Genomic DNA, 24,131 nt, shown 5'->3' with positions numbered 1-24,131 from the left:
ACACAGGTGCCAAGGATCCAAGTTACTGATTATGACTAGTAATAATCAGATACATACAGATTAGAGACGTATGTGCCAACATCTCAGTGTTAGTCAAACAATGAGTCTTTCTGCAAGGAACAATATACTCTAAAATGAAATGGAGACCTTTTTGAAAGGTTAAAAACTCATCCAATTTTATGTCTTGTGGGCTTATACTAAGTTCAATATTGTATAACTGTATTAACTCAACTGTGAATCTAGACACTTGCAGCCACTTGTGAAAGAGATGTACTCTTACTCTGGAGTGTGTTACTGAATATGTTAAAGCTGTCGTGAAATGCTCCTTCTAATCATGTAGTTATTAAATATTAAAAAAAGATTAAAAAATAATTCTTCAAAAAAAAAAGAAAAAAGAAGAAAAGAAAAAAAGTCTGTATATGTTCAGTATAGGCACATTGATTTTCAAGGACCTGGCAAGATGGCTCAGGGATTGAGAGTGCACACCGCTTTTCCAGAGGACCCAAGTTTGGTTCCCAGCACCCACCTTGGGTGACTGACAACCACTAGTGACTCCAGCTCAGAGAAATCTGATGCCTCTGGCCTCCATGTGCACCTGCACTCACATGCACATCCCCCCACATAGACACACACATACACATAATTAAAAATAAAATAAGAACATTTTCAGTTCATGACTGGTTGTTTCCATGGATGCAGAATCCATGGATCTGGAGGGATAGTTGCATATGTATATATCTGTATTGAAGTATGTGCACTCACATGTATATATGAAATTATATAATACAAAAGGCTATCCATTGTGCATACCCTCAGGTCATACATACATCCAAGCATCGCCTCGGTTATCTCTGTAAGTAAGCTCAATAAACTCATTGGTTCCCCAGTAAAACTTCAATGAAACCTTGGCTTGACACTAGAACCTCAAAAGGGAATAAGCATTGCTTAGCATCCCCAGGAAAAGAAGTTTCACAACCAATGGAAAATTTATTTGTTAATGCTATTGTATCTTATAATTATTAAAGAGAGAGAGAGAGAGAGAGAAAGAAAGAAAGAAAGAAAGAAAGAAAGAAAGAAAGAAAGAAAAAAGGAGAATGCAGAAGATGTTAAAAGGATATTGGAATGGAGATATTTTCCAAAATAGACAGAAAAAATGAGAAAGCCTAAGCAAGTGATGAAAGTCATTTAGGTTTGTTATGATATATAAAGGATGAGTCAAAAAATAATATACACATAATCTTAAATTTTCTATGGTCATAGTTTAGTCAACTAGTTTAAGGAACAAAATATATAACATTTGGTTTTTTTATCAAAGCCTTATCTACATGGCACATGATAATTAAAAATACCAGATTGGAGGAACTAACCTTCTTGGATGTTTAACAGCCATAGTTTGAGGCCTATACTAATGTGGTCAGAGGGACTTAAGGGCAGTTTTTGCTCCTTGCCCTCCAAGGTCGACCAAGTTCCAAGGAACTATGGACCATCTCTCAAAATGTCCTGTAACTGTGGTGAGTCACCTTGTTCAGGGAGGACATGGAGACCCCACAAGATGGACTTGAACCAGTGTCAGGTCTACAAAGAAGAGGGTCAACTCAGAGGAAACATCTCATTCATGCTTCCAGGTGAAGCCAGACATGGTTGAGCAGGACCTTTGACCCCAAGCCCATGTGACCTCTGAGGAACAGATCCTCAAATGACCTTAAGTGTAAAAATAAATTGATTTACTTGGGCCAACTGTATGGTCTTAAACACCCAAAAGGAAAGTATAACCAAAGAGTAAAGTCACCAGTATATTTCTTTAAGAGTTCAAGGGATTAAACTTTCTAGGCTTAAGTCTATATAAAAAGTTATTTAGACATTTATATCTCACTGATGATTTTGTTCCTAACCAGAAAGTGCTGCTCAGATGTAAGACTTCAAATCTTGGTCTCCAGTACTGTAGTGCCCACCTGTAGTTAATGGAGACAACCAGCTATTGTTCTAAAATGATGGATAAATTTGTTTTCTCCCCCTATCTAGAAGCCTTTGAGAGGGAACTGACACTGATTCTAACCACTCCAACAGCTATCAAAATACCTGAATGCAAATCCTGAATCTGTCACTCTCAAGTCCAGCCTTGGAAGACAAAGAAAAATGAGGAGGAACCCGACAGAGGGATGATTTTGGAGGCATTCCTTGTCAAGAAATTCCAATGGACACTCAAAACATTTGAAAATTGCCCTGTTCTGACTTTTTTCTAGCTCCCTGTCTAGAACTTGTAATGCTAATTACTCTTGCCTTTACTTCTCCTTCACATCTCCCATTCATGATTCAATGACTTTCTTTTCCCCTTAGAGACAAGAGTTATGGAATTTGGGAGTCTTTTAGATAGACCCACTGAAGGAGTACTCCAATTGCCTCACCCTGAGTCCCTGTCAAATCCTTATCCAATATCATGCATGAAAATCTACTGAAATAAATTAAATACTTAAAATTAAAAAAATATATATTTATTATTTTTATGTGTATGTATGTATTGCCTGCATATAGGTAAATTCACCCATGTCGTGCAAAGCCCACAGAGGACAGAAGAGGCTGTTGGATCCCCTGGAACTGGAGTTAAGGACAGTTGTTAGCTGCCGTGTGGGTGCTGGGATTTGAACCTGGGTCTTCTGCAAGAACGGCCAGTGTTCTTAACTGCTGGGCCATCTCTCCAGCCCCAGAATAAGTTAAATACTTAAATTTATCACCTAAAACTTTAAAACTTTTAGAAGAAAACATGAGGGAAAATACTCCTTAGCACTGGCAATCATTTTTAGAATTGATATTATTACAGTTTTGTAGGTAAAGTGCTTCCCACAGGCTCATGTGTTTGAATACTTGGTCCTCAACTGGTGGCTCTGTTTTGGGAGACTGTGGAGCCTTTGGGTGACGGGGGCCTGAATGGAAGAAGTAGGTTTCGGTGGGGGGTAGGGTTTAAGCTTATAGCCAGATGCTCTTTCCTGGTGTGTAGCAAACCACATTGCAAGGTACCCCCACTACACAGCCTCACTCTCCACACTATGCCCACCATGAAACTGAACTAAAAACTTTCTTGCCCTAATTTGCTTCTGTCACATATTTTCTCTCAGCGAGAAAAGAAGCTAATGCAGAAAACTGGTACTGGAGTGTGAAATCATAGTTCTGATAAACATGACCGTATGGTTGGCAGGCCTTTGGAACTGGTTTGTGGGAGGGATATGAAAGAGGTTGGAGCTACAGGACAGAGAATGCTTGTCTATCAGTCAGGGTTTTCTAGAGGAACAGAACCAACAGGATGAATACAGGTATATCAATGACTTTATTAAATCAGCTTACATTGAAACAGTAACAACAGTTGTCTCACACCTGAGAAGCTGAGCGCCCCGTAGTCACTTGGTCCTTGAGGCTGGGTGGGTGCCTCAGCAGTTGGAGTGGTCCCACAGTGGCTGTCTTACACTGGAAAGGCCAACAACTTGCTAGTTGTTCAGTCCACAAGGCTGAGAGCTCAGTAGTCCCAAACTGAAGCCCCAAACCTGGAGTGACCCTGGAAGTTACTGGTCCTTAAAGCAGTGATGGGAGCCTGGAGACACTGGTTCTGACATCAGCGAAGAAATCAGCAGCTGCATCAGAGTAAAGAGAGAAAGCCAAAGAGCAGACTAATGAGGGAAATGCGATCAAAACTACAGTAAGACACCCCTTTACACCTGTGATGGCTACGACCAGAAAGCAAGGATCACAAGTATTTGACAGTGTGAAGAGAAGGGAGTGTGCTGTTTTTTTCCGACTTGAAAAATCTGAACATGCCTGGGCAGAAAGAATGTCAACTGAGGAACTGCCTTCATCAGTCTGGCCTGTGGTCATGTCTGTGACACGTCTTCCTAATTCCTAACTGATGTAGAAAGGCCCAGCCTGTTGTTGGCAATGCCATCCCTAGGCAGGTGGGCCTGGGCTATATAAGAAAGGCGACTGAGCAAGCCAGAGGAAGCAAGGCAGTAAATAGTCCTGAGTGGTTTCTGCTTCAAGCTCCCGCCATAAGTTTCTACCTTAGCTTCTCTCAAGGATGGACTGTACCGCGTAAGCCAAATAAACCATTTCCTCCCCCAAGTTGCTTTTAGTCAGTGTTTTATCACAGCAACAGAATGTCAGCTAGGATAAGGGAGCCCTTATACATTGTTGATAGAGATGCAGATTGGTATAGCCATTAGGGAAAAGAGTGTGGTGATTTCAACAGAACTACCATGTGAGCCACACAATGCAACTTCTTAGGAAAACTGAAGTGAAAATGAGTATCAAAGGGGCATCCACGCCCCATGTTCGCTGCAGAATCATTTTAAATAGCCAAGATACGCAAACAACCTGAGTGTCCAGACGACTGGCGAGAGTGCGCTGTGTGTCTACGTTTATCGTTATCATCTTTGAAAAAGGAAATCCTGTCAGTTGTGAAAATATAGATGAACTTCGATGGCACTGTAAGTGAAACAGGCCAGGGACAGAAAGATAAATCTGTGGGTCCCACTTGTGACTGGATTCTAAAAATGCTGAACTCACTGAGATAGAGTGGATGGCTGTTACTAAGGGCTAAGGAACAGGGCGGGTGGGGAGATGATATTCAAAGAGCATGAAATTTTAATTAGGAGGAGTAAGTTCAAGACCTATTATATAAGTTGGTGACTATAGTTACTAACAATATATTCTTGAAATCACTGAAAGAGTAGATTTTAAATATTCTTAACATTAGAAAAGTATGTGAGGTAATACATATGTTAATTCGCTCAATTTATACATTCCACAACATACATATATTTCAAGTTATATTTTATAGCATAAATATATACAATCTCATCAATTAAAATTAATTTAGTAAAAATAATATAAAATGTTTAAACATGAAAAAAACTGCCTAAGAAACAGCCAGCTTTTCTTAGATGCTTCTCTTATAAAGAAATATTTTTTATTTTTGAAATCCTGCTTTAAAAAAGGTAATTGTCATTCAGATTTGCTGTGTTCTGAAAACTGAAACTGTTCAAATTTGCCCTGTGCTTTGGCCAGAAAATCCCGATGGTTCCCATGCTCACGTGTGCCACGTGCCTCTGGCCCTTGGCCATCTCTGCTCTTGCTGATGCACCCCAGAGGCCCTTCTAACCCTTTTCCAAATGGCTTTAGTTTCATGATGCTTTTCTGAGCCTGGGAACAGCATGAGGCCTGGGCACAGGAAATATTGCCAGCTACTAGTAAATCAATTACTCTGGCGTCCCATGGGCTCTTTTCCATACCCCATTTTGGTATAATAAATTAAAAAACAAAACAAAAAACTACCTATCCATGTCATTATTTGTTGTTTTGTTTTATTATTTATTTTTTTGGTGTGTTTATGTGTGTGTGTGTGTGTGTGTGTGTGTGTGTGTGCGGTGAAGGTTGCACTGAGGGCCTCGTGCATTCTAGGAAAGTCATCTACCACTGAGCTATATCTCCAAATGCAGACACTTTTCTAAATCTTCTTTCTCTCTAACTCTTGCTATATGGCTCACCCACTTCGTCCCCTGAGAATTCAGTGGTCATCAGATCCAGCCCACTTTCAAGATTCTGAATGAATTCACATAGAGTTTGTGTCAGAATTTTGCATTTTCAAAGTTCTCCCAGATGGCTCTGATGGTCGGCCCAATTTTGGAATCACTGGCCCATGTGGTCAGTTTCCAACTGCAGCTCCATGGCACACCAGGCACTCTTCCATTGCCTCCCGCCTCCCTCACCATCACAACCACCTGGACGAACGCCATCGCTAGTCAGAACTCTGGAACCACCTTTGCTTTCTCCCTCCTCACTTTGCACGGTTCTCAACCAGTCCCAGGCTTTTCTTCTTATAAAACACGCTTTACCTTTGGTCTTGCCCACTTGTTCCACATCTGCTGTCCCTGCTCTGATACATCTGAACATTCTCTCTCCCACCCTCAGCTGCTCTATAACATCCACGTCACACTCCCTCTGTCTCTGTCTCTCTCTGTCTCTCTGTCTCTTTCTCTCTATCTCAGAATTGTTCTCAAGAGAAACACATTTATTTTACTAGTACCTCCAGGTCACCCTTCAAGTAGCTATACCACTTTATAGTCCCTTAGGTATTGTAAGAATGTAACCGTTTCTCCACAATATTACCAGCATGCCGTCTCTAACAGTTTTTCTCCCTTTGATGAACATCTTCCAGTAATTCTTCCTGAAAAGGCCTGCAAATGTGAACTTTTAAGAGTCTGAATACAGAGCTGGAGAAACGACTCAGTGGTTCGGAGTACCTGTATCAGGCAGTTCACAACCACCTGTAAGTCCAGGTTCCAGGAGATCCAACGTCCTCTGGCCTCCATGGGTACCCATGCATATGTGGCATACACGCAGATACACAAACAGGTAAATAAATTGTAAAATAAATATTTTTCTAAAAATATGGATACATCCTTATTCCAGTTTCACTTGTGCATCAGCCACTGGTGTGCAGAACTGTAAGTTTAAGGGCTTTCCTGTCATTTTGCACATGAAATTCCTCCCTGCTTCCCTCTTACTTCAAGTGCTCAATAAGAGACCTGCTTAGGCTCATTTTCATTCTTTTATAAATAATTTATTTTTTGCCTCAGGTATTTAAAAAAAATTGACTTTTCTATGTGTGTATTTTACCTGTATGTATGTCGGTGTACCCATGACACCCACAGAGGCCAGAAGAGGGCATCAGGTCTCCTGGAACTGGAGTTATGGGTTGTTGTTAGCTACCATGTAGGTGCTGGGAGCTGAACCTGGGTCTCACCTCTGAGTCATCTCTCCAGCCCAGCCTCATGTAATTTTTAAGATTTTTTTTTTGCTTGTGGTGCTGCAATTTCAGTACAAGAAGTCTTGGTATATAACATTTATAACTATTTGCCTCACTTTGGGCTTGATGGATTCTTTTTGTCTGAGAATTCATGCCTTTTTTTTTTCCCAAATCTTAGAAAGTTGAAAATATTTCCTCTGAGATGAAGATAAAAATGGTGAGAGACTGAGATCCTGTGTTGACCAGACCATCAGGCAGAACTGGGAAGGAGAGAATCTCAGCAGTGCTGCGTGCCTGAGTTCTTAGGATGGGGATGAAGGAGGTGACAGAGCAGGGTACCCAGTGGCCAGAATGCGAAGGGGCAGGAGGGCAGAGAAGTGGTTAAGAAGCAACAGAGACTTAGGGAGATGAAGAGCCTGGCTTGACCCTGGTCAGAGCCCCGCTTCTGCTGGGGTGGGACCCGTGCTTGATGCACACAGAGGAGCCCCTGGTGATGACTTGTTTTCCATGGTCTCCTTTCTCCTGACCTGCACTTGGGTGTGATCGACTCATGTGGCTTAGTATCTGGGAACCTCTGGGAGACAGGAGACACTGTGAGTAGACAGAACTCTAGTTGACATAATGATGACAGGAACAGACTTAAGTGAGTCGATATAAGGGAGAAGTGGATGGTATGTTAATTTGTTCAGGTTGCCTTAACAAAATATCACAGATTGGGGAACTTAAACAACAGAAATTTTCTTTTTACACAATTCTGGTGCCTAGAGTCTAAGATCAAGGTGAGGTCTTTCTTTTGGATCTGAAATACCCACTTTCTTCCTGGTTCTTCCTGTGGTCTTCCCTCTATGTGTCTGTGTCTTGATCACCTCTTATGAAGATGATAATCATATTGAATGGAATACATTCAAAACGCCCTATTTTGCCTTAGTTACTTCTTTAAAAGCCAAACAGCCATAGTGAGTATTGTAGTTTGTTTTTCCATTGCTGTGACAAAACACTCTGACCAATAACAACTTGGGGAGGAAAGGGTTTAGTTAGCTTATACTCCCGGTTCACAGTTAGTTCATCAGGGAGTCCAAGGTAGGAACTCAGGGCGGGAACCTGGAGGTAGGAGATGAAGCACAGGCCATGGAGTTACTGGCTTGCTCCCCAGGCCCCTGTTCAACCTGCTTTCTTAAACAAAACAGGCCCACCTGCCCAGGGGTGGCACCACCCACAGTGGGCTGGGCCCTCCCACATCACTCATCAAGAAGATGCCCCACAGACACGGCCACAGGCTAGTCCAATGTAGGCAATTCCCCAACCGAGGCTCCCTCTACCCAGGTGTGTCAAGTTGACACTAAAGCTATCCAGCACAGTGCTGGATACTGAGAACTGGAATTTTAATATGTGATGTGGAGGCGCTGATTCAGCCAACAAGAGAGGCTACTCGTTTATTTTTAATATTTATTGGCATATGTTCATTGTACACAGTAATATGTCTCATAGACATCTTCACCCAAGTGAATCATGTACTGTAACACAGTCATCCTCCTAGACTCTCTCCTTCCTCCTTCCTCTCTCCTGCTATGCCCCTTCCTCTGCCAGTTTCACTTCTGTGGAAATGATTTTATGTATCTATAAAAAATTTCTCACAGATGAGAGAAAATATGATACTTACTTTTCTGAGTTTGGCTTGTTTCATTTAATATGATGGCTTGCATTTGGCATCCATGACTTTATCCTGCTGTGCGGCTTCTTTATCCGTTCACCTGCTGTCAGACACCTAAGCTGATATATCACTTGGGTTTGTGAATAATGCTGCAATAAATGGATGTACAACTATCTCCGTGGTGTGTTACCTTGGATCCCGATGGCTACATACCCAGGAGTGATATGCTGGATCATGTGGTAGTTCGATTTTTAGTTCTTGGGGAACCTCCTTAGTGCTGTCCATAGGCGACGCCCTAATTTACATTTCTCACAGCACTATATAACGATTCTCTTTTCCCAGCATCATTCCCAACATTTCTTATTTATCTTCTTAACGATAGCCATTCTGACTGAGGTGAGATGGAATCTCGATATATGTTTGAATTTCTTGATGGCTAAGGATGTTCATATTTTTACTGGCCATTTCTACTTCATCTTTTGAGGATAATCTGTTCATTTCATCAGCACACTTACTAATTAAGTTGTTTGGAGATTTGGGGATTTGGGTTTTTGTCTTTGTATGTTCGGGTATTGCTTTCTTAGAAGTCTAGGTAACAAAGATTCTCTCATTCTCTAGGCTGTCTCTTCATTTGGTTATTTCCTTGGTTGTGTAGATTCATTTCATGTAATCATTTGTCAGTTCTAGAGCTTCTGGGGTCCTTTTCAGAAAGTCGTTACCTATGCCTGCGTCTTCAAATGTCTTCCTTGTATTTTTCTCTAGCAGAATCAGAGTTTCAGATACATTTTCATTGATTTTTGTACAGGGTGAGAGAAAAGGTTCCAGCTCTACTCTCCTACATGTGCATATCTAGTTTTCGTAGCACTATTTGTTGAAGAAACTGCTTTTTTCTCCAATATATATTTTGGGGATTTTTATCAAAACAAGGTCTTATGTTTTGATTCTAAAGACTCTACCAGAGAACTCTCAGACTGATAAACATGTTCAGCAAAGTGGTAGGATGGAAAATAAACATACAAACTCATATCTTTCCCCCCCCCAAAAAAAGAAAAGAACAGTGTTCTGGATAGATTTTAGTTGTCAACTTGACACACCTGGGTAGAGGGAGCCTCAGTTGGGGAATTGCCTCCATTGGACTGACCTGTGACCATGTCTATGGGACATGTTTTTGATTATTGAGTGATATGGGAGGGCCCTATCCAGTGTGGGTGGTGTTACCCCTGGGTCAATGGTCCTGTTTTGTGTAAGAAAGCAGGTTGAACAGGGGCCAGGGGAGCAAGCCAGTAAGCAGCATTCCTCCATGGCCTGTGCTCCAGCTCCTGCCTCCAAGTTCCTGTCCTGAGTTCCTGCCTTGGACTCCCTGACGAACTATAAACCCAGTAGATGTAAACCAAATAAACCCTTTCCTCCCCAAGTTGATATTGGTCAGAGTGTTTTGTCACAGCAATGGAGAAACAAACTAGGACAGATTATAATGGAGGACATGAGATTGGAGGGGGAGGGCAATGGGGAAGGAGTAAAGAAGGAGAGGTTTGAATATGATCAAAATACATTGCATGAAATTCTGGATTCAATAAAAAATTTTAAATCATACCTTTCCTATATACTGAAAATCAATGTGCTGAGAAAGAAATCAAGAAAACAATACCATTCACAATAGATTAAAAAATAATGGTCAAATATCAAAGGAATAAACCTAATCGAGGAAGTGAAAGATCTCTACAATGAAAATGTTAAACCATTCAAGAAAGAAAAGGAAGAAGACACCAGAAACTAAGACTGCCCAGGGTTATGGACTGGTAAAATAATAGTGTGAAAATACCAAAAGTAGACTCTAGAGTCGATGGAATCTGTGTCAAATTTCCAAGGACATTCTTCACATAAATAGAGAAACATTCTAAAATTCAAACAAAACCACAAAAGGCCCTTGATAGCCACAGCAATACTGAGAAAAAAGGAAAATGATGCAAAAATCACTATACCTGATTTCAGGTTATCCTACAAAGCCATGGTAACCAAAACATCATGGTATTAGCCCAGAATCAAATGCTTAGTTCAATAGAACAGAGACCAAAAAATAAAATCAAACAGCTATAACCATCTGAATTTTGACGTGGTTTATTTTTACATATAAGCTGTTTTTCCTCTTTTCTAGAAAATCTTTTAGTCATATAATGACATGTCTCATTAAGATTCAAATTCCGCAATAAGTGTCAAAGATCTACAAATGAGGCCTGGCATGGTGGCACACACCTTTAATCCCAGCACTTAGGAGGCAGAGGCAGGTGGATCTCTGGAATCTGTGAGATGGAGGTCAGTATGGTCTATATAGGAAGTTCCAGGCCAGCTAGAGCTACAGAGACTTGTCTCAAAAAAAAAAAAAAAAAAAAAAAAAAGGAAGGGGGCTGGAGAGATGGCTCAGTGGTTAAGAGCACTGACTGCTCTTGCAGAGGACCTGGGTTCAATTCCCACCAGAACCCACATGGTGGCTACGAACCATCCTTAACTCCAGTTCCAGGGGAATCCAAAGCTCTCTGCTGACCTCGACAGCATTGCACAACATGGGTGCACTCACATACATGCAGGCAATACACTCATATACATAAAATAATAAAAACAAAATATTTTTAAAAAGTAGTATTGTATAAGACAAAGGTGCATGTATATAGCTAAAGGGTATGTAGCAAAAAACACAGTGCCAAGCAGGAGAAACCTCCTTAGAGGTTGAAATGAACCTCTAGTTCATTTTTATTGCTGTGATAAAAACCAGTTTGGGAGGGAAAGGTTTATTTTATCTTGCATCTCCCAGATCATAATTCATCACTGAGGGAACTCAGGACAGAAATCTGGAGGCAGAAGCTAAAGCACAGGCCATGAAGGAATGCTGCTTACTGGCTTAATCCTCTGGCCCATGCTCAGCCTGCTTTCCTTATACGACCCAGGACCGTCTGCCCAAGGGTGGCACCACCCACAGTGACCTGGACACATCACCCAACAATCAAGAAGATGCCCCCACAGATATGGCAACAGGCCAATCCAATGGAAGAAATTCCTCAACTGAGGTTGCCTCTACCCAGATGTGTCAAGTTGACAACTGAAGCTATCTGGCACACTCCCTTCAAGTTATTGGTCAGGGTAGTCCAATAGACTCCCCAGATCATACAGGCTATTATCACAGCCCTTGACTACCTCCAAGAACTTGAAGGTAAGACTCTATTGCTGGAGACGAGATATACTTCGGACACAGGACTTGGAGCAATCATGACCAAGGGAGAAAATCAATCAACAATCCCACCCAGCTGTAAAGTCTATGAACCACAACAATGACTGGCCCAGCAAATAATCTCTTTTGGTGTGCAGTGGAACTTTTATCTTGGGGATAATCAACAGCTATCTAATTTAAGACCTGCTCAATGAGAGGGAACTTGTGTGCATTACTATAAACAAAAGATAAATAAGGTTATAGATGGCATAAGCCCTAGAGGAAAACCCACTTTTGTCACATCCTTAGACCAAAGTAATTTCTTTCTATATTCTAAATATGAATCCTTATATTTACAGATGATCAAAGAAGTTTCTCTTTGCAACAGATGGAGACTATTACAAAGTTCCACAACTTGTCAAACTCAGAGCATAAGTGTTTGTGAGATGCCTAGCTCTAAGTAACACATCTACAATACAAATACATCTAAGACTCAGGTATCATAGTGGTTTATTTTTTAACAGGGTCTCCCTAGTCCCAGTCCATCTGGAATTCACTATGTAGACCAGTCTGGCCTTGATCTCATAGAGATCTTCCTGCCTCTGCCTCCAAAGTGCTGGGATTAAAGATATACGCCACCACACCTGGCTCAGGGAACATAATGGAACAGGAGGAAGAAAGAATATTAATGTTTCTCTTCGTTCTCACCATGAAACTTCCCCATGCAGCAAATGTGGCCAGAAAGCCAGAGCTAGCCAAAGTGAAGAGAACAGGAGACAACAGAGTGCTTACCCCTGAATAGGACATCGATATCAAACCTCTTCTACCCACAGCTCAGGGATCATTGTGAAAGAGGAAGGAGAACGATCACAGGAGTCAGAGGTGGTGGAGGACCACAAGGAAACAGAATTCTCCAGACAGCTGGCCACTTACTCATATGAACTCACAATAGTGACAGCATGCACAAGACCTATGCAAGCTCAAGCTAGACGAAATCCCACCATAGAAGTGGGGAATTGGGTAAGAAGCCCCAACCTTAGCTGCGACACTATTGGCAACTGATCACTGCTGGGAGAGGAAGAGTTGGCATTCTTCAAGGGTGTGATGCTGGATTACCAGGCACCAGTAGATGGATGCACACTATAGGGTATTGGGGCACACAAATTTAACTCAATAGACCTTAATATATATGACAAAGTACATAAAATCAGATGCCGGGGGGCAATAACAAGGAGGCAGATATGGGAAGATGTCTAAATATGATCAAAATATATTGTATAAAATTTGCAAATTCAATAAAATATTTTTAGTGTTCTAATGAGAAGGAGCCCTGGATTTGAGTCAGGAAGGATTGAGCAGATCAGTCATCTGCTCACAGACACACTGCATTTCTCTGTGCTGGCTTCACAAAGGATGTGAATAGTCTCTGCAATAATAATACTGCAGTGTACTAAGAATCTCACTGACTCTAAGACAACATCAGTTCTAAGCTGCAATTCTAAGATATTATCTGTCTCCAAAATGGCACATTCATGTCAAGGAGATTTTAAAATTTCAGGTTCAAGGACTGACCATACTTTGATGAATTGAACATGAATCTCCTGGTAAGAAACTCAGGACTTTAAAAAATTTTCCCACATTTTTGTGATCACATGGAAGGTCAGAAGTCATGATTTTTAGCATACTGGTGGTCAATGTGCAGAACAACCTGACCTTTTTAATTTATTTTTTTGTGTATGAGTGTATTACCCACATGTATGCAATTGCACCCGTGTCATGCAAATGTCCTTGGAGATCAGAAGATGAGGGCATCAGATCCCCTGGAACTGGAATTATAGACAGTTGTTAGCCACTATGTGTGTGGTGCTGGGAACTGAACTTGTGTCCTCTACCAGAGCAGCTAGTGTTCTTAACTGCTAAACTATCTCTCCAGTCCCTAATTTTTGTTTCTGGAGGCAGGTAGTCATGATGTAGCCTAGAGTATCGTTGAATTTGCCCCCTTCCTACCTCTTTCCTGAGTACTGGGATTATAGGTATGCCCCACCACATCTGCCTCCAAAGTTTAATTCTAGGCTCCACTCTGAAGTTCTTTATTAGTTTCTTAGATATTCAATTGGAAGCCTGGATTTCAGGCTTCACACACACACACACACACACACACACACACACACACACACACCATTGATCAGATTCTTTACATTTTCCAACACATTCATGGAGTTCCAGAACTTTCACTCAGAAGTTACAAAATAAATACTTTAGTAGACTATGTAAACCCGTTTTCCAGGGGTAGGAATGCGGTGCATGGACTCCCTTGGAAGTTGGATTTCCGAGCATGCTTGCTGACTCATGTGGCAGCCCTGAGCCCACCCCTGTCATTCCATACTTTCATGACTCTGAACGAGGAGCTCTTGGTTCCCTGTGTGCATTTTAAGCCATCTTGTTAAACTTTTAAGGACACCAATTGAATCTTTTCAAACATTATTTTCTTATATCCATGATAGAGTTGTGAGTGACTGCTAGAACCACAGAGGAAGCAAGTGTCAGCAGTGTGAGCTCCTCTGAACAGCTCTAGCAGTCCATCACCAGTCCGTCCTTCCTGTCTTCACACCCACCCATGCTCTGTGAGCTCAAAGGACATAGTCCCTTGATTTCACACTTGGATGAAGTGATGCCACCCTCTCAGAAAGTGGGTGAGTGACTTGCCTGAAGCCAGAGCAATTGGGCCTACAGACCATGAGCCGAGTGTAGCATCCCAGACCAAAGTCTCAGGCATCCTCCCACCCCCAGCATCTGTCAAGAATACCTCAGTCTTCATCAAGAGCACAGGGCAATGCTGGAAATGCTGTCCAAGCCAGTGGAGAGCTTCCCTGAGTCACACCCCGAGTCTCCACTGCACCTCATGACTGTACTCACTCACATCTGAGCCGTGGCAGACTCCCAAGAAGGCCCACATATCAGCTCCGCAGCACACTGGCAGAACTTTGGTTCAGAATATCTTCCCAGTGTCTCCCATTGAACACCGGCAGCCTTAGAAAACCAAGTCCAGGAAAATATTCCAGGAGGCCTACTTGCTCTGTGACACTTCGTGAGTGTGCAGCTGATGGCTTTCTCTCCCAAGTCCTTACCTGTGCGCCCAGAACCAGAGCACACACTTTTGCTAACGTGTATGCTAAATCCAGGGAGGCCATGCTCAGCTGCAGTGGGAATTGCGGGGCTGCTTTCCTGGGCTGGGCCCACCACACACCACTGTGTACATTTTGCCAAGTTCTTTCCCCTTTGGTTTGCAAACCCTTGTGTATTCCAAAAGAAATGCAGTCCATGTGTTTCTGATTCATTTACACTTAAATCATTAAAATGTTGTTTGTGAGAGTTATTTGATGTCTGAAGGGCCCAAGAGTCTGCTTAATGGGAATTTTACAGGCTTTTCCTCTTACCCTGACTGAAACAGAGCAACATTTCTCTAAAACAATGCCGGGGTCCAAACCTGTTCCCTCATCCCATAGACTTGCACCTGCATTATTGACCACAGTTGACTAGTAGTACCTTCTTCAAAAGGTTGACATTGGAAAGAATTAACCGAGAGGAACTGGAGGAAAATGAGACAAACTATACAGCAGAAGTGGAGTCTTCACTCCCGAAGGCCACAGAGTACTTACTATCTAACTGTGGAGAGTTTCTGTCACCTTGGTTCAAGCAGCAGGCAGCCCTCTGTACAGCTGTAAAGCACTTCCACGGTCCCAATCTCATGCCCCAGAGCCACCTTCATTTTGCAACTAAGAAGACAAGATCAGAAATGTTAAGTATCATGTCTAAAGTGCACAGCCAGCTTGGGTAGAAAATAAAGATTACCGCTAAGTTCTGTCTCTGTGTCTAAAGCTTCTTTCAAAATGATCCAAACTGAGTTTCAAGTATGTGTGCTTGAAACACTAAATGCATTTTGGTACATTACTGAGAGTCGGCATCATATAATGCATGAGATCAAATTCTTCCTCACGTTCTAGCTATGTGACTCTGGCTAAATTATGCAACTTCCCTGCCTGGTTTCTTCACCTGGACAGTAGAAATAATGTTGCTATTCGCCCATACAGTCATAAAAACAATTAACGAGAATGAATGTGTGACGTGCTTAGCACAGTGCCTGTTCTGCGTAGTGGTTGGCTTCAGCAGTAGTACCAGTCTGAAGTACAAAATGAACAGCTGGGTGAGCTTGGTAAGTTATATAATCACCACGCCTTAATTTTCTCACTCATAAAAGAAGCATAAGAGTAAAACCCTCAAAAGTTTGTAAAGTAATTTAGATAACAGTTATGTCTGACACTGTCCAAAACAGAAACGACGGTCAGTACAACCTATTGGTACAGGCTCTATTCAGTGTTGGCTGTCATTGTTGTGGAAGGGGAGTATTACTGTGGACGTAGTTACATTGTGGAAAGGTTTATAAGTAGAGGGGTTATAGTGTGTAGAGGGTTATATTGTGAAGAGGTTTATAGCGTAAAGGAAGTTAGTATAGAAAGGGTTACAGTGTGGAGGAGGGGGGTTATATTGTATTGAGGTTATAGTGTGGGGGGGCTATAGTGTGGAGAGGGTTACAGTGTGGAGGGGGCTATAGGTGGAGAGGGTTACAGTGTGGAGGGGGTTACAGTGTGGAGGGGGTTACAGTGTGGAGGGGGTTATAGTGTGGAGGGGGTTATAGTGTGGAGAGGGTTACAGTGTGGAGGGGTTATAGTGTGGAGAGGGTTACAGTGTGGAGAGGTTACAGTGTGGAGAGGGTTACAGTGTGGAGGGGGTTACAGTGTGGAGAGGGTTACAGTGTGGAGAGGGTTATAGTGTGGAGAGGGTTACATTGTGGAGGGGTTATAGTGTGGAGAGGGTTACAGTGTGGAGGGGGTTACAGTGTGGAGGGGGTTACAGTGTGGAGGGGGTTATAGTGTGGAGGGGGTTATAGTGTGGAGGGGGTTACAGTGTGGAGGGGGTTATAGTGTGGAGAGGGTTACAGTGTGGAGAGGGTCTCTCCCTGTTCAGCGTTGATTATTAGGAGGAGGGCCCGTCTCTCATTCTCAGCTCAGCTTAGATCCGTCTGTTCCATCTCTTCACAGACCATAGGCATTGACACCAAAGACGCTCAAGTCTTTCCAAAACCATAGGTCACCTGGCTGGCTGGCTGTGCTGGTCCTTTCCCCAATGGATCAGGCTTCTGCATACTTGCAGTTGGTAAACATCACCACAGTCTTTCTTTCAAGTGGAGAAGAGTAAGCCAACTACAGAAACTGGTGGCCCTCACAGCCAGGCCAGCTGTTCTGTTCTCAGAAAGACCTAGGATTTACAGCTTGGTTTTTTTCTTTGTTTGTTTTATCTCCCAGAATTGCCTTTCAGTTGGCTGTTTCTGCTTAATTGTTCTTTCACTCGGGTCCTAAAGTAGAACAAACTATTATAGCCATCAGGCAAAGGAGGGGGAAGAGAAATTAGTCTGTGTGTGTGTGTGTGTCTATGTCTTTGTGTCCCGCTGCTCTGTCTCTCTGTCTCTGTCTGTCTCTGTCTCTGTCTCTGTCTCTGTCTCTGTCTCTCTCTCTTTCACACACACACACACATACACACACACACACACACACACACACACACACACACACACACACACCTCGGAGTTTCTCAGCTATTTTCTCCAAGGGCTACAGTCCCTCCCAGGGAGGGAACTGGTCTGCAGATCTCCTGGGGGAAGCGGACAGATTCTGTTCTGTCAGGTCCCTCCGAGTGTGGAAGCTCAGTCAGAAGAGAGAGAGGAGAAAGGGAAAGCCGGAGGGAGAGGGGGAGAGGGGATCTGTTGCAGGCAGGGGAAGGCGTGACCTGAATGGAGAATGCCAGCCAATTCCAGAGACACACAGGGACCTCAGAACAAAGATAAGGCATCGCTGACACCACACCGGGGACGTGCTCACAAACAAGCCGGGCAGAGGGGACCCAGGCCAGACGGCCAGGAGCACGCACCGCAGGAAAATGAGGTGAGTGCCAGGTCAGGAGAGGGCCCCTCTCCTAAACCAAGTGAGGAGCACCCGCAGTCTGACCTTGGCTCTGGACAGACTCACCTGCTTGTCCCGTGGGTGGCTAGGGATGGGGGATGCCATTCCACCCTGGGGCCCTGCAAAGGGGAGCCCTGTCGCTGGAGCGCCTTCTCCGGACTCCGGAGACCTGCAACTCGAAACCCAAGAGTTTGTGGAAAGCCTGCTCGCTCAGATTTCTCCTCTGCCAGCGCCGGGTGCTGCCTACTGGCCAATGTGACCCTCCTCCTCTTGCCCACAAGGCTGGTTCTTCATTTTCCTACTCAGCAAGGGGCAATGCTTTCTTTCTTTAAGCACTTTGAGAGTTAGATAGTGTTTGTGTGTTTGTGTTCTAACCAGAAAAGAAACCAGCTTTCCATAGCCCAGCTCATGGTTTCTTAAGCCTTCAGAAGTTTGCCAGTTAAACCTCAATTTAGAAAACTAAAAACCTGTCCCCATTTTACAGTTCCCTATAAAGTCTACATTTCTCACTGAAATCAGAGGCAGCTGGTGACATGAATCAGGCTATGAAATGCACCAAATGGCTCTTAAAGAGACACCACAGTTTCTTAAAGGATCATTTGGAATTCTGAAACCTAGTACTTTAAATTCTAATCGGCTCGAAGCTCTTCACCCTTTCTAGTTCCTTCTGCTACTTGCTCCTCGCCGCACATTCCTTATGAGTTGCTTTCTGCTGATCTGAAACCCCAAATATCCTAATTATTCTTACTGCTCGTAAGTGTCAAGGCTTCTAGAAACACTTAAAACACTCTGCAGACGTGTTAAGTGCCTGCACACCTCGTTTTTCATTAGTTTTCCTTTAAATTAGGAGACATCCTATTTGCTTTTCTTCAGTCACCAAGCAACCTGCTGAGTCTAGGGTCAATAAGGGGTTTCAGTCAGTGAGACTTTGAATTCCATTTACCCACGTATGGTTCAGAGGAACAGTCTCTAATCCAACCATCCTATTCTTTGTAAATCTATTGGCTTTTAAAACCTGCCAGCAAATTTCATTTTCCTTTCTCCTAAAGCAATGGTGTTTCTGCCCTTGTATATGGAGTGATAATCTGCTTTACTGTGCCCCAGCCATCCCAAAGCACCCTCAACTTGGAACCACCCTCCACTTACTTTCTACCCAGAACTAACTGACTGAGCAGGCTCAACACACCTTCATCTTTCCTCATGCCCCCCCGCCCCGCCCCCGACAGCAGCTCCTCCTTTGTTCTCGTCTGTTCTTTGGAGCTGTATCTCTTACTATCTTTGAAGGCCTGCTTATTTAAATGACCAGTACCCCTTCAAAGGATGTGATCAGTGTCTTCATCTTTGTAGAATATCTTCATGTTCATAAGACCAGTATCTAACATAATGTCTCATTCCTAATAGAGAATCAATAGTGATTGAGTTGACTTCAATTACTGACCATCAAAGCAAAGACTAGAAAAGTGTTCCACTAGCTAAGTCTCTGAAGAGTCTGACCTCACATGCATACAACACTTCAGAGTTTGCAACACACTTTCAAGGGCACTGTCTCATCTAGACTTCAGATTTGTGTGACATAAGGATTAATGGATAAATAAGGATAAAAGCAGTTAAGCAACTTGCCTAGAGCCAAACTGATGATCTTGAAATAGCCCAGACTCACACTTGTGTCTTTGGACTTTCAGTGTTTGCTGTATTTCACTAGGCTCTGTCCCAGCTGCACATTACAATGTCTGTGTTGCTTTAAAGAGTGCCAATGCCAAGGCAATAAACCAGAATCTCATGCATAGGGGAGAGGCTCAAACATTAGTAATTTTTTTTATTTCCACATAAAACTATGGTTTTTTAAATTATTTTTCACAGGATTAATTGCTTTGGCCAGATGCCTGGGCATGATACGGGCATGGACCCAACTTCTTCTGTGAGCTTTTGTATTCCCTTCTTCTGTTGAAGTTAATTCACCATATGGTATTTGGCATGATGTGACATCTCTCGGGGCGTACTTTTCATCATCTGTCAAGTGAGGGTGGCATGGAGGGAGCTTACAGTCTCTTGCAACTCTGAGTCTTAAAAGTGGAGTGTTGGTGTCATGTATACTAAATGAGGGGAGTGAACGAGGAAGCAAAGAAGTGCCATTCATTGCACAACCTGACACAGACAAGCTTCTTTATGCATCCCTGATAGTCTGCTCTTACCACAGAGACAATGAAATCCCCGCTCTATATATCACTTTTGGCATTTCAAGCAAATTTATCTCCACTCTTTGATCAACTGTAGGATAGATAACAGGTGTCAGGAAATGCGCAGCCGGTGCCTGGTGTATAAGAAGCCAAAAGCAGAGCGTGATGAGGAATGAGAGCTGCCATGGCACCCTTTATTCACAGAAGACAGATAAGCAAGCATATGCTCAAGCTCCTTACATGAATGGAGATAGCAGCTTCATGAGTCTGTATCTGTCTTGAGATGTAAAGAACATTACACTTCGGGGGTTTTCCACACAGGCTGACCAGTTGCCTACCACACACGGCACTGACCCCTGGGCTAAAGGGGTCTGTCAGCTGCCAGTCTAAACAGAACTGCCCTGAGGAGACTGTCTCCTGCATGTGTTCTGGAAAAAGCACACACAGAGAAAGTTGACCTTTCAGCCTTACATAATCTTTTTGTCACTATTTCGGGGAAGTCAGAGTTGGGAACCAAAGCTCATGCCTAAATCAGCTCTCAGGAAGCAGCATGATGGAGTCATCAGAGCTAATGTTTGCCCAAGGCTAGGCACTTCAGGAAGCTCTTTCCTGTGCTCCTGTGGAGAGCAGCCCTGTGGGAAGCCATTCTTATTACCATGGATGAGATGAGGAGACAAATGGAGGTCCCTCACCACTTACCTGTAGTGGGCTAAATAAACCAAGTCAGGACTGGAGCTGAATCTGCCCTTCCATGCTCAGCACAGCTGAACATGAGCCCTCATCCCTGCGAACATTGATTGGTACATTTCCTCCCTCAGAAATGGGTACCTGGGACCTGAAAGTTAGGTTCTGGATTCTGCTTTCCTGTGAATTCACTCTGTAACTTAAACCTGTGCCTTCCTCTTTCTCCACCTCTAAGGCCCTTCCTTCACAGATTGCTTTTGAAAAAATATTGACATTGGCTATTGGATTAAAACATTTTGTGTTCTTACTAGCATCCCAGATGTTGCAATGGTAGGTGGTGTAGAAACACAATTTTAAATAACTTTATTTTCTTTTTTGAAAACAGTACATGATCTTTCTAGGCCAATGTGAAATTTTATTTATTTATTCATTTTATTTCATTTATGTGTATGTTTGTATACCTGCTTGTGTTTATGTGCACCCCATGTATGAAGGTGCCTGTGGAGGCCAGAAGAGAGTGTTGAATCTCTGGAACTTGAGTTATAGATGGTTGCAAACTGCATGATGTGGGAGCTAAGAACCAAACCTGGGTCCTCTTAACCACTGAGCCATCTCTCTGTCCCCTCAGTGTAAAATTTTATACACACAGAACTAAAATGCTCATATTCCCATTCCACAGAAAGCCACTGCTAAGACCTCAGTACCTATCTGCCTAGACCTTTTTAGACATATCTGTTTGCCTTCTATGTTAACATTACATGAAATAGCTAGAGAATCTGTCTATTTAGTTATCTTGCTGTGTTCATAACTCAAAAATCCATAAATATGCACACATACGTGTGTGTGAATACATGGGAGAAGGCATTGGCATACCTTCAACTTCCTGATTAACAAAGACATAACTGTTAATCCATAAAACTTGGTAGAATTTTCTAGCACTGACTTTTCAGCTATTTATGTCTGGTCGCATTTTTTTCTTTGTTTTGCTCATTTGTTCATAATTCATTAAATACAAGACTCCATACTAAATCCGTTACACACATCACCTTTAATGACCATAAGAACCTTAAGAATTAGGAATTATAATCCAAATTTTACATATGAAGAGACTAGAGCGCAAAGAAACGCATCACCCAACTCCTCACCATGGAAGAACTGAGATTTGCACACAAGCAGGCACCTTCAGCTTTAGTATCTGTGCCCAGAGCAGTGCAGTGTGCCAGCTGCTCCAACGAAGGCTTAGCCAGGGAGCTGTGAAGTCTGGAGAGATGAATGGACATTCATTTGGGAAAACCTGGACCGAGGGGGACAGTCAACAGGTGAGGATGGCCAGGGCATGAGCAGTGAGGTTGAGGACCAGGAGGAAGCAGCCGCGTGAGTGGTGTTGAGAGGGCACTGGGAGGGGGGCCAGGACCAGCTCACAGCAGGCCTCATCAGCCACCTCAGGAGCAGATGTTCTGCCCTCAGGCCCAGTGAAGCAGCATGGCCATGTTTTAGAAAACCAACTCTGGTAGAAGGCTGTTGAATGGAGTAATGGAGAGGGGAGGGGGCCAGAAGATCAGCTACATCACAATAACAGCAGTATCGATAAGAGGCTTAAATGAAGCCATCAAAGAAAAGGAGAAGCAGAATCGTCACAACTTGGTGACTGTTACACATGGTGACAAAGGGAAGAGGAAATGTAACATGTCGGACTCAGAACTGGCAGTTAGTCGTAACAATGAAGAAACATCAGAAATGGGGCTGGAGAGGTACGGCAGTTGCTTGCTGTGTAAGCATGAGGATCCAAGTTTGATCTCCAGAACCCACATAGAAAGTAGATATGGTAACATATGCTTATAATCCCAGTACTGGGAGGTGGAGACGGGAAGATACCTGAGGCTCATTGACCAGCCGGTATAGACCAATCCGTGAGCCCCAGGTCCCACTGAGAGACCCTATCTCAAAAACCAAAGTGGACAGCCCCTGAGGAACACCACCTGGGGCTGACCTCCGGCCTCTACACTCATGCACACAGGTATGCATGCACACACATGAACAACAACAAAATCAGGAATGATTACAGGAACCCATTAGGAAAGAAGCTGAAGAGCCACGTTCGAGATATTTGAGTTCAAGGGCCCTGGGCTTTACCAGGGAAGTTATCTATTGATGTGTGTGATTATTGCATCATCCACACTCGATGGTGTGTTTCCCATGCTCCCTTTTAAAATTCTTTCAGCAGTCAATTACTTCTGGTCCTTGCAGAAATGAATCATAAGATTTTGCTTCTTACATCAGAACACTCACCAACAGGACAAAGTCGCATTTTGTTCATTCTATCTTTATTCAAGATTTTGCATATCTTGACTGACTTTGTAGCAAAAACTTCAACATATTAAATATGTTGGTTGTCTGCAGATTTCACCAAGGAGTTCAGGTCATTGTAATATTATGGTGATTATTACTTCTGTTTTAGAAACTAATAAAAAGCGAAGTGTAACTTGAAGAAATAATACCAACTATAACCTAATTATGAAAATTATGTTTTCAAGAGTAATAAGCGGTAGAGTCCCCAATGTGGCACTTTCTAGAAAAGTTCAGTACTCTTATCAAATTTTCAAAAGAGCAAAACTGAAGGAAATCTTAGAAATCATTCTAGATACTTTCTGCCACGCGCAGATTGGGCAAGCAAGGCCCAGAGGAGAAAAGTAGTTGGAGCAGGACATTTAGCTCAGGGCTGGGGACCTGCGACCATGGATGTAAGCAGAGCCTCATTCGTGTCTTTCAGGTGGTTCCTTCTCTGCCATGCTCTGTGCCTTGCCCTGTTGAGGGTGTCAACCCACACTGTGGAGCTTAATGACATGTTTGGCCAGATCCAGTCACCTGGCTATCCGGATTCCTATCCAAGTGACTCAGAGGTGACTTGGAATATCACTGTCCCAGAGGGGTTTCGGATCAAGCTTTACTTCATGCACTTCAACCTGGAATCCTCTTACCTCTGTGAATATGACTACGTGAAGGTAAGACGTCTCTAGCTGCTGTAGATTATGCTCCACATAATCCTCACCTTCACAGGGCTGCATCTAGTGATGAAAAGAAGTGACAGGGGAGGAATGCTAAGTTCAAGACCATGAGAGCTGGTGGTGTGACTCAGCCAAACACATCTTTTTGCCCCTCTGTTTTCAATCACTGTATTCTTTCAGGTAGCCTCTGCTCCAAGATCCCAAACAGGAAAGGGTATAGACCCCAAAGTAATCAACGATCGGAGAGAAACAACCGTAACTATGGCCAATGCTGAGGTAGTAGAAAGTATTGCCCAATTCCCACATACTGATCAGATGGTTTTGAGAGTATAAGCTATGCAGTAGTGAACAGCAGGAGGTAAGGTTGAAGGGAATGCTGGTATTGATTCTGAAGGCCTTGAATGCATGCGAAAAGGTTTACATTTTATCAACAGTGAGCATGGCAGGGAAGGGGATAGAAAACACTAGACAGATAGATGATGATAGATAGATGATAGATGATAGATAGATTGATAGATAGATATAGATAGATGATAGACATGATTTATAGATAGATGAAGATAGATATTGCATAATAGGTTACCAAAGGACTCCAAATCCAC

At 43.0% G+C, this 24,131-nt stretch overlaps 1 protein-coding gene and 1 long non-coding RNA gene across 7 annotated transcripts in view; one reads left to right on the top strand and one right to left on the bottom strand.

Moving 5' to 3' along the window:
* Positions 1-18,581, bottom strand: part of LOC103750154 — a 58,274-nt gene extending 39,693 nt beyond the window's left edge. Inside the window, exons 1-3 of one of the 3 annotated variants that reach the window (XR_003847130.1) lie at positions 17,730-18,581; positions 15,306-15,422; positions 3,340-3,623 (exon numbers count right to left, since the gene is read on the bottom strand). This is a non-coding gene — a long non-coding RNA (uncharacterized LOC103750154). Of the gene's footprint in view, positions 1-3,311; positions 3,624-15,305; positions 15,423-17,284; positions 17,422-17,729 lie in introns of those variants that run through there. The other 2 variants (XR_607974.2, XR_003847131.1) reach the window with 2 other exon arrangements.
* Masp1 (mannan binding lectin serine peptidase 1) overlaps positions 17,264-24,131 on the top strand; it is a 65,848-nt gene continuing 58,980 nt past the window's right edge. For 3 of the 4 annotated variants that reach the window (XM_029556446.1, XM_017803506.2, XM_008853138.2), the window contains exons 1-2: positions 17,270-17,645; positions 23,295-23,526. In XM_029556446.1, coding sequence (XP_029412306.1) covers positions 17,641-17,645; positions 23,295-23,526 — 237 coding nt within the window. In that variant the 5' untranslated portion in view covers positions 17,270-17,640. Of the gene's footprint in view, positions 17,646-23,294; positions 23,527-24,131 lie in introns of all 4 variants that reach the window. The other variant, XM_008853128.2, reaches the window with a different exon arrangement.

This window comes from Nannospalax galili, unplaced genomic scaffold, assembly GCF_000622305.1.
Source record: "Nannospalax galili isolate Female #2095 unplaced genomic scaffold, S.galili_v1.0 scaffold591, whole genome shotgun sequence".
NCBI classification, from domain to species: Eukaryota; Metazoa; Chordata; class Mammalia; order Rodentia; family Spalacidae; genus Nannospalax; species Nannospalax galili.
The sequence above is the reverse complement of the archived record's forward strand: the minus strand, read 5'-3'. Positions and strand labels throughout refer to the sequence as shown.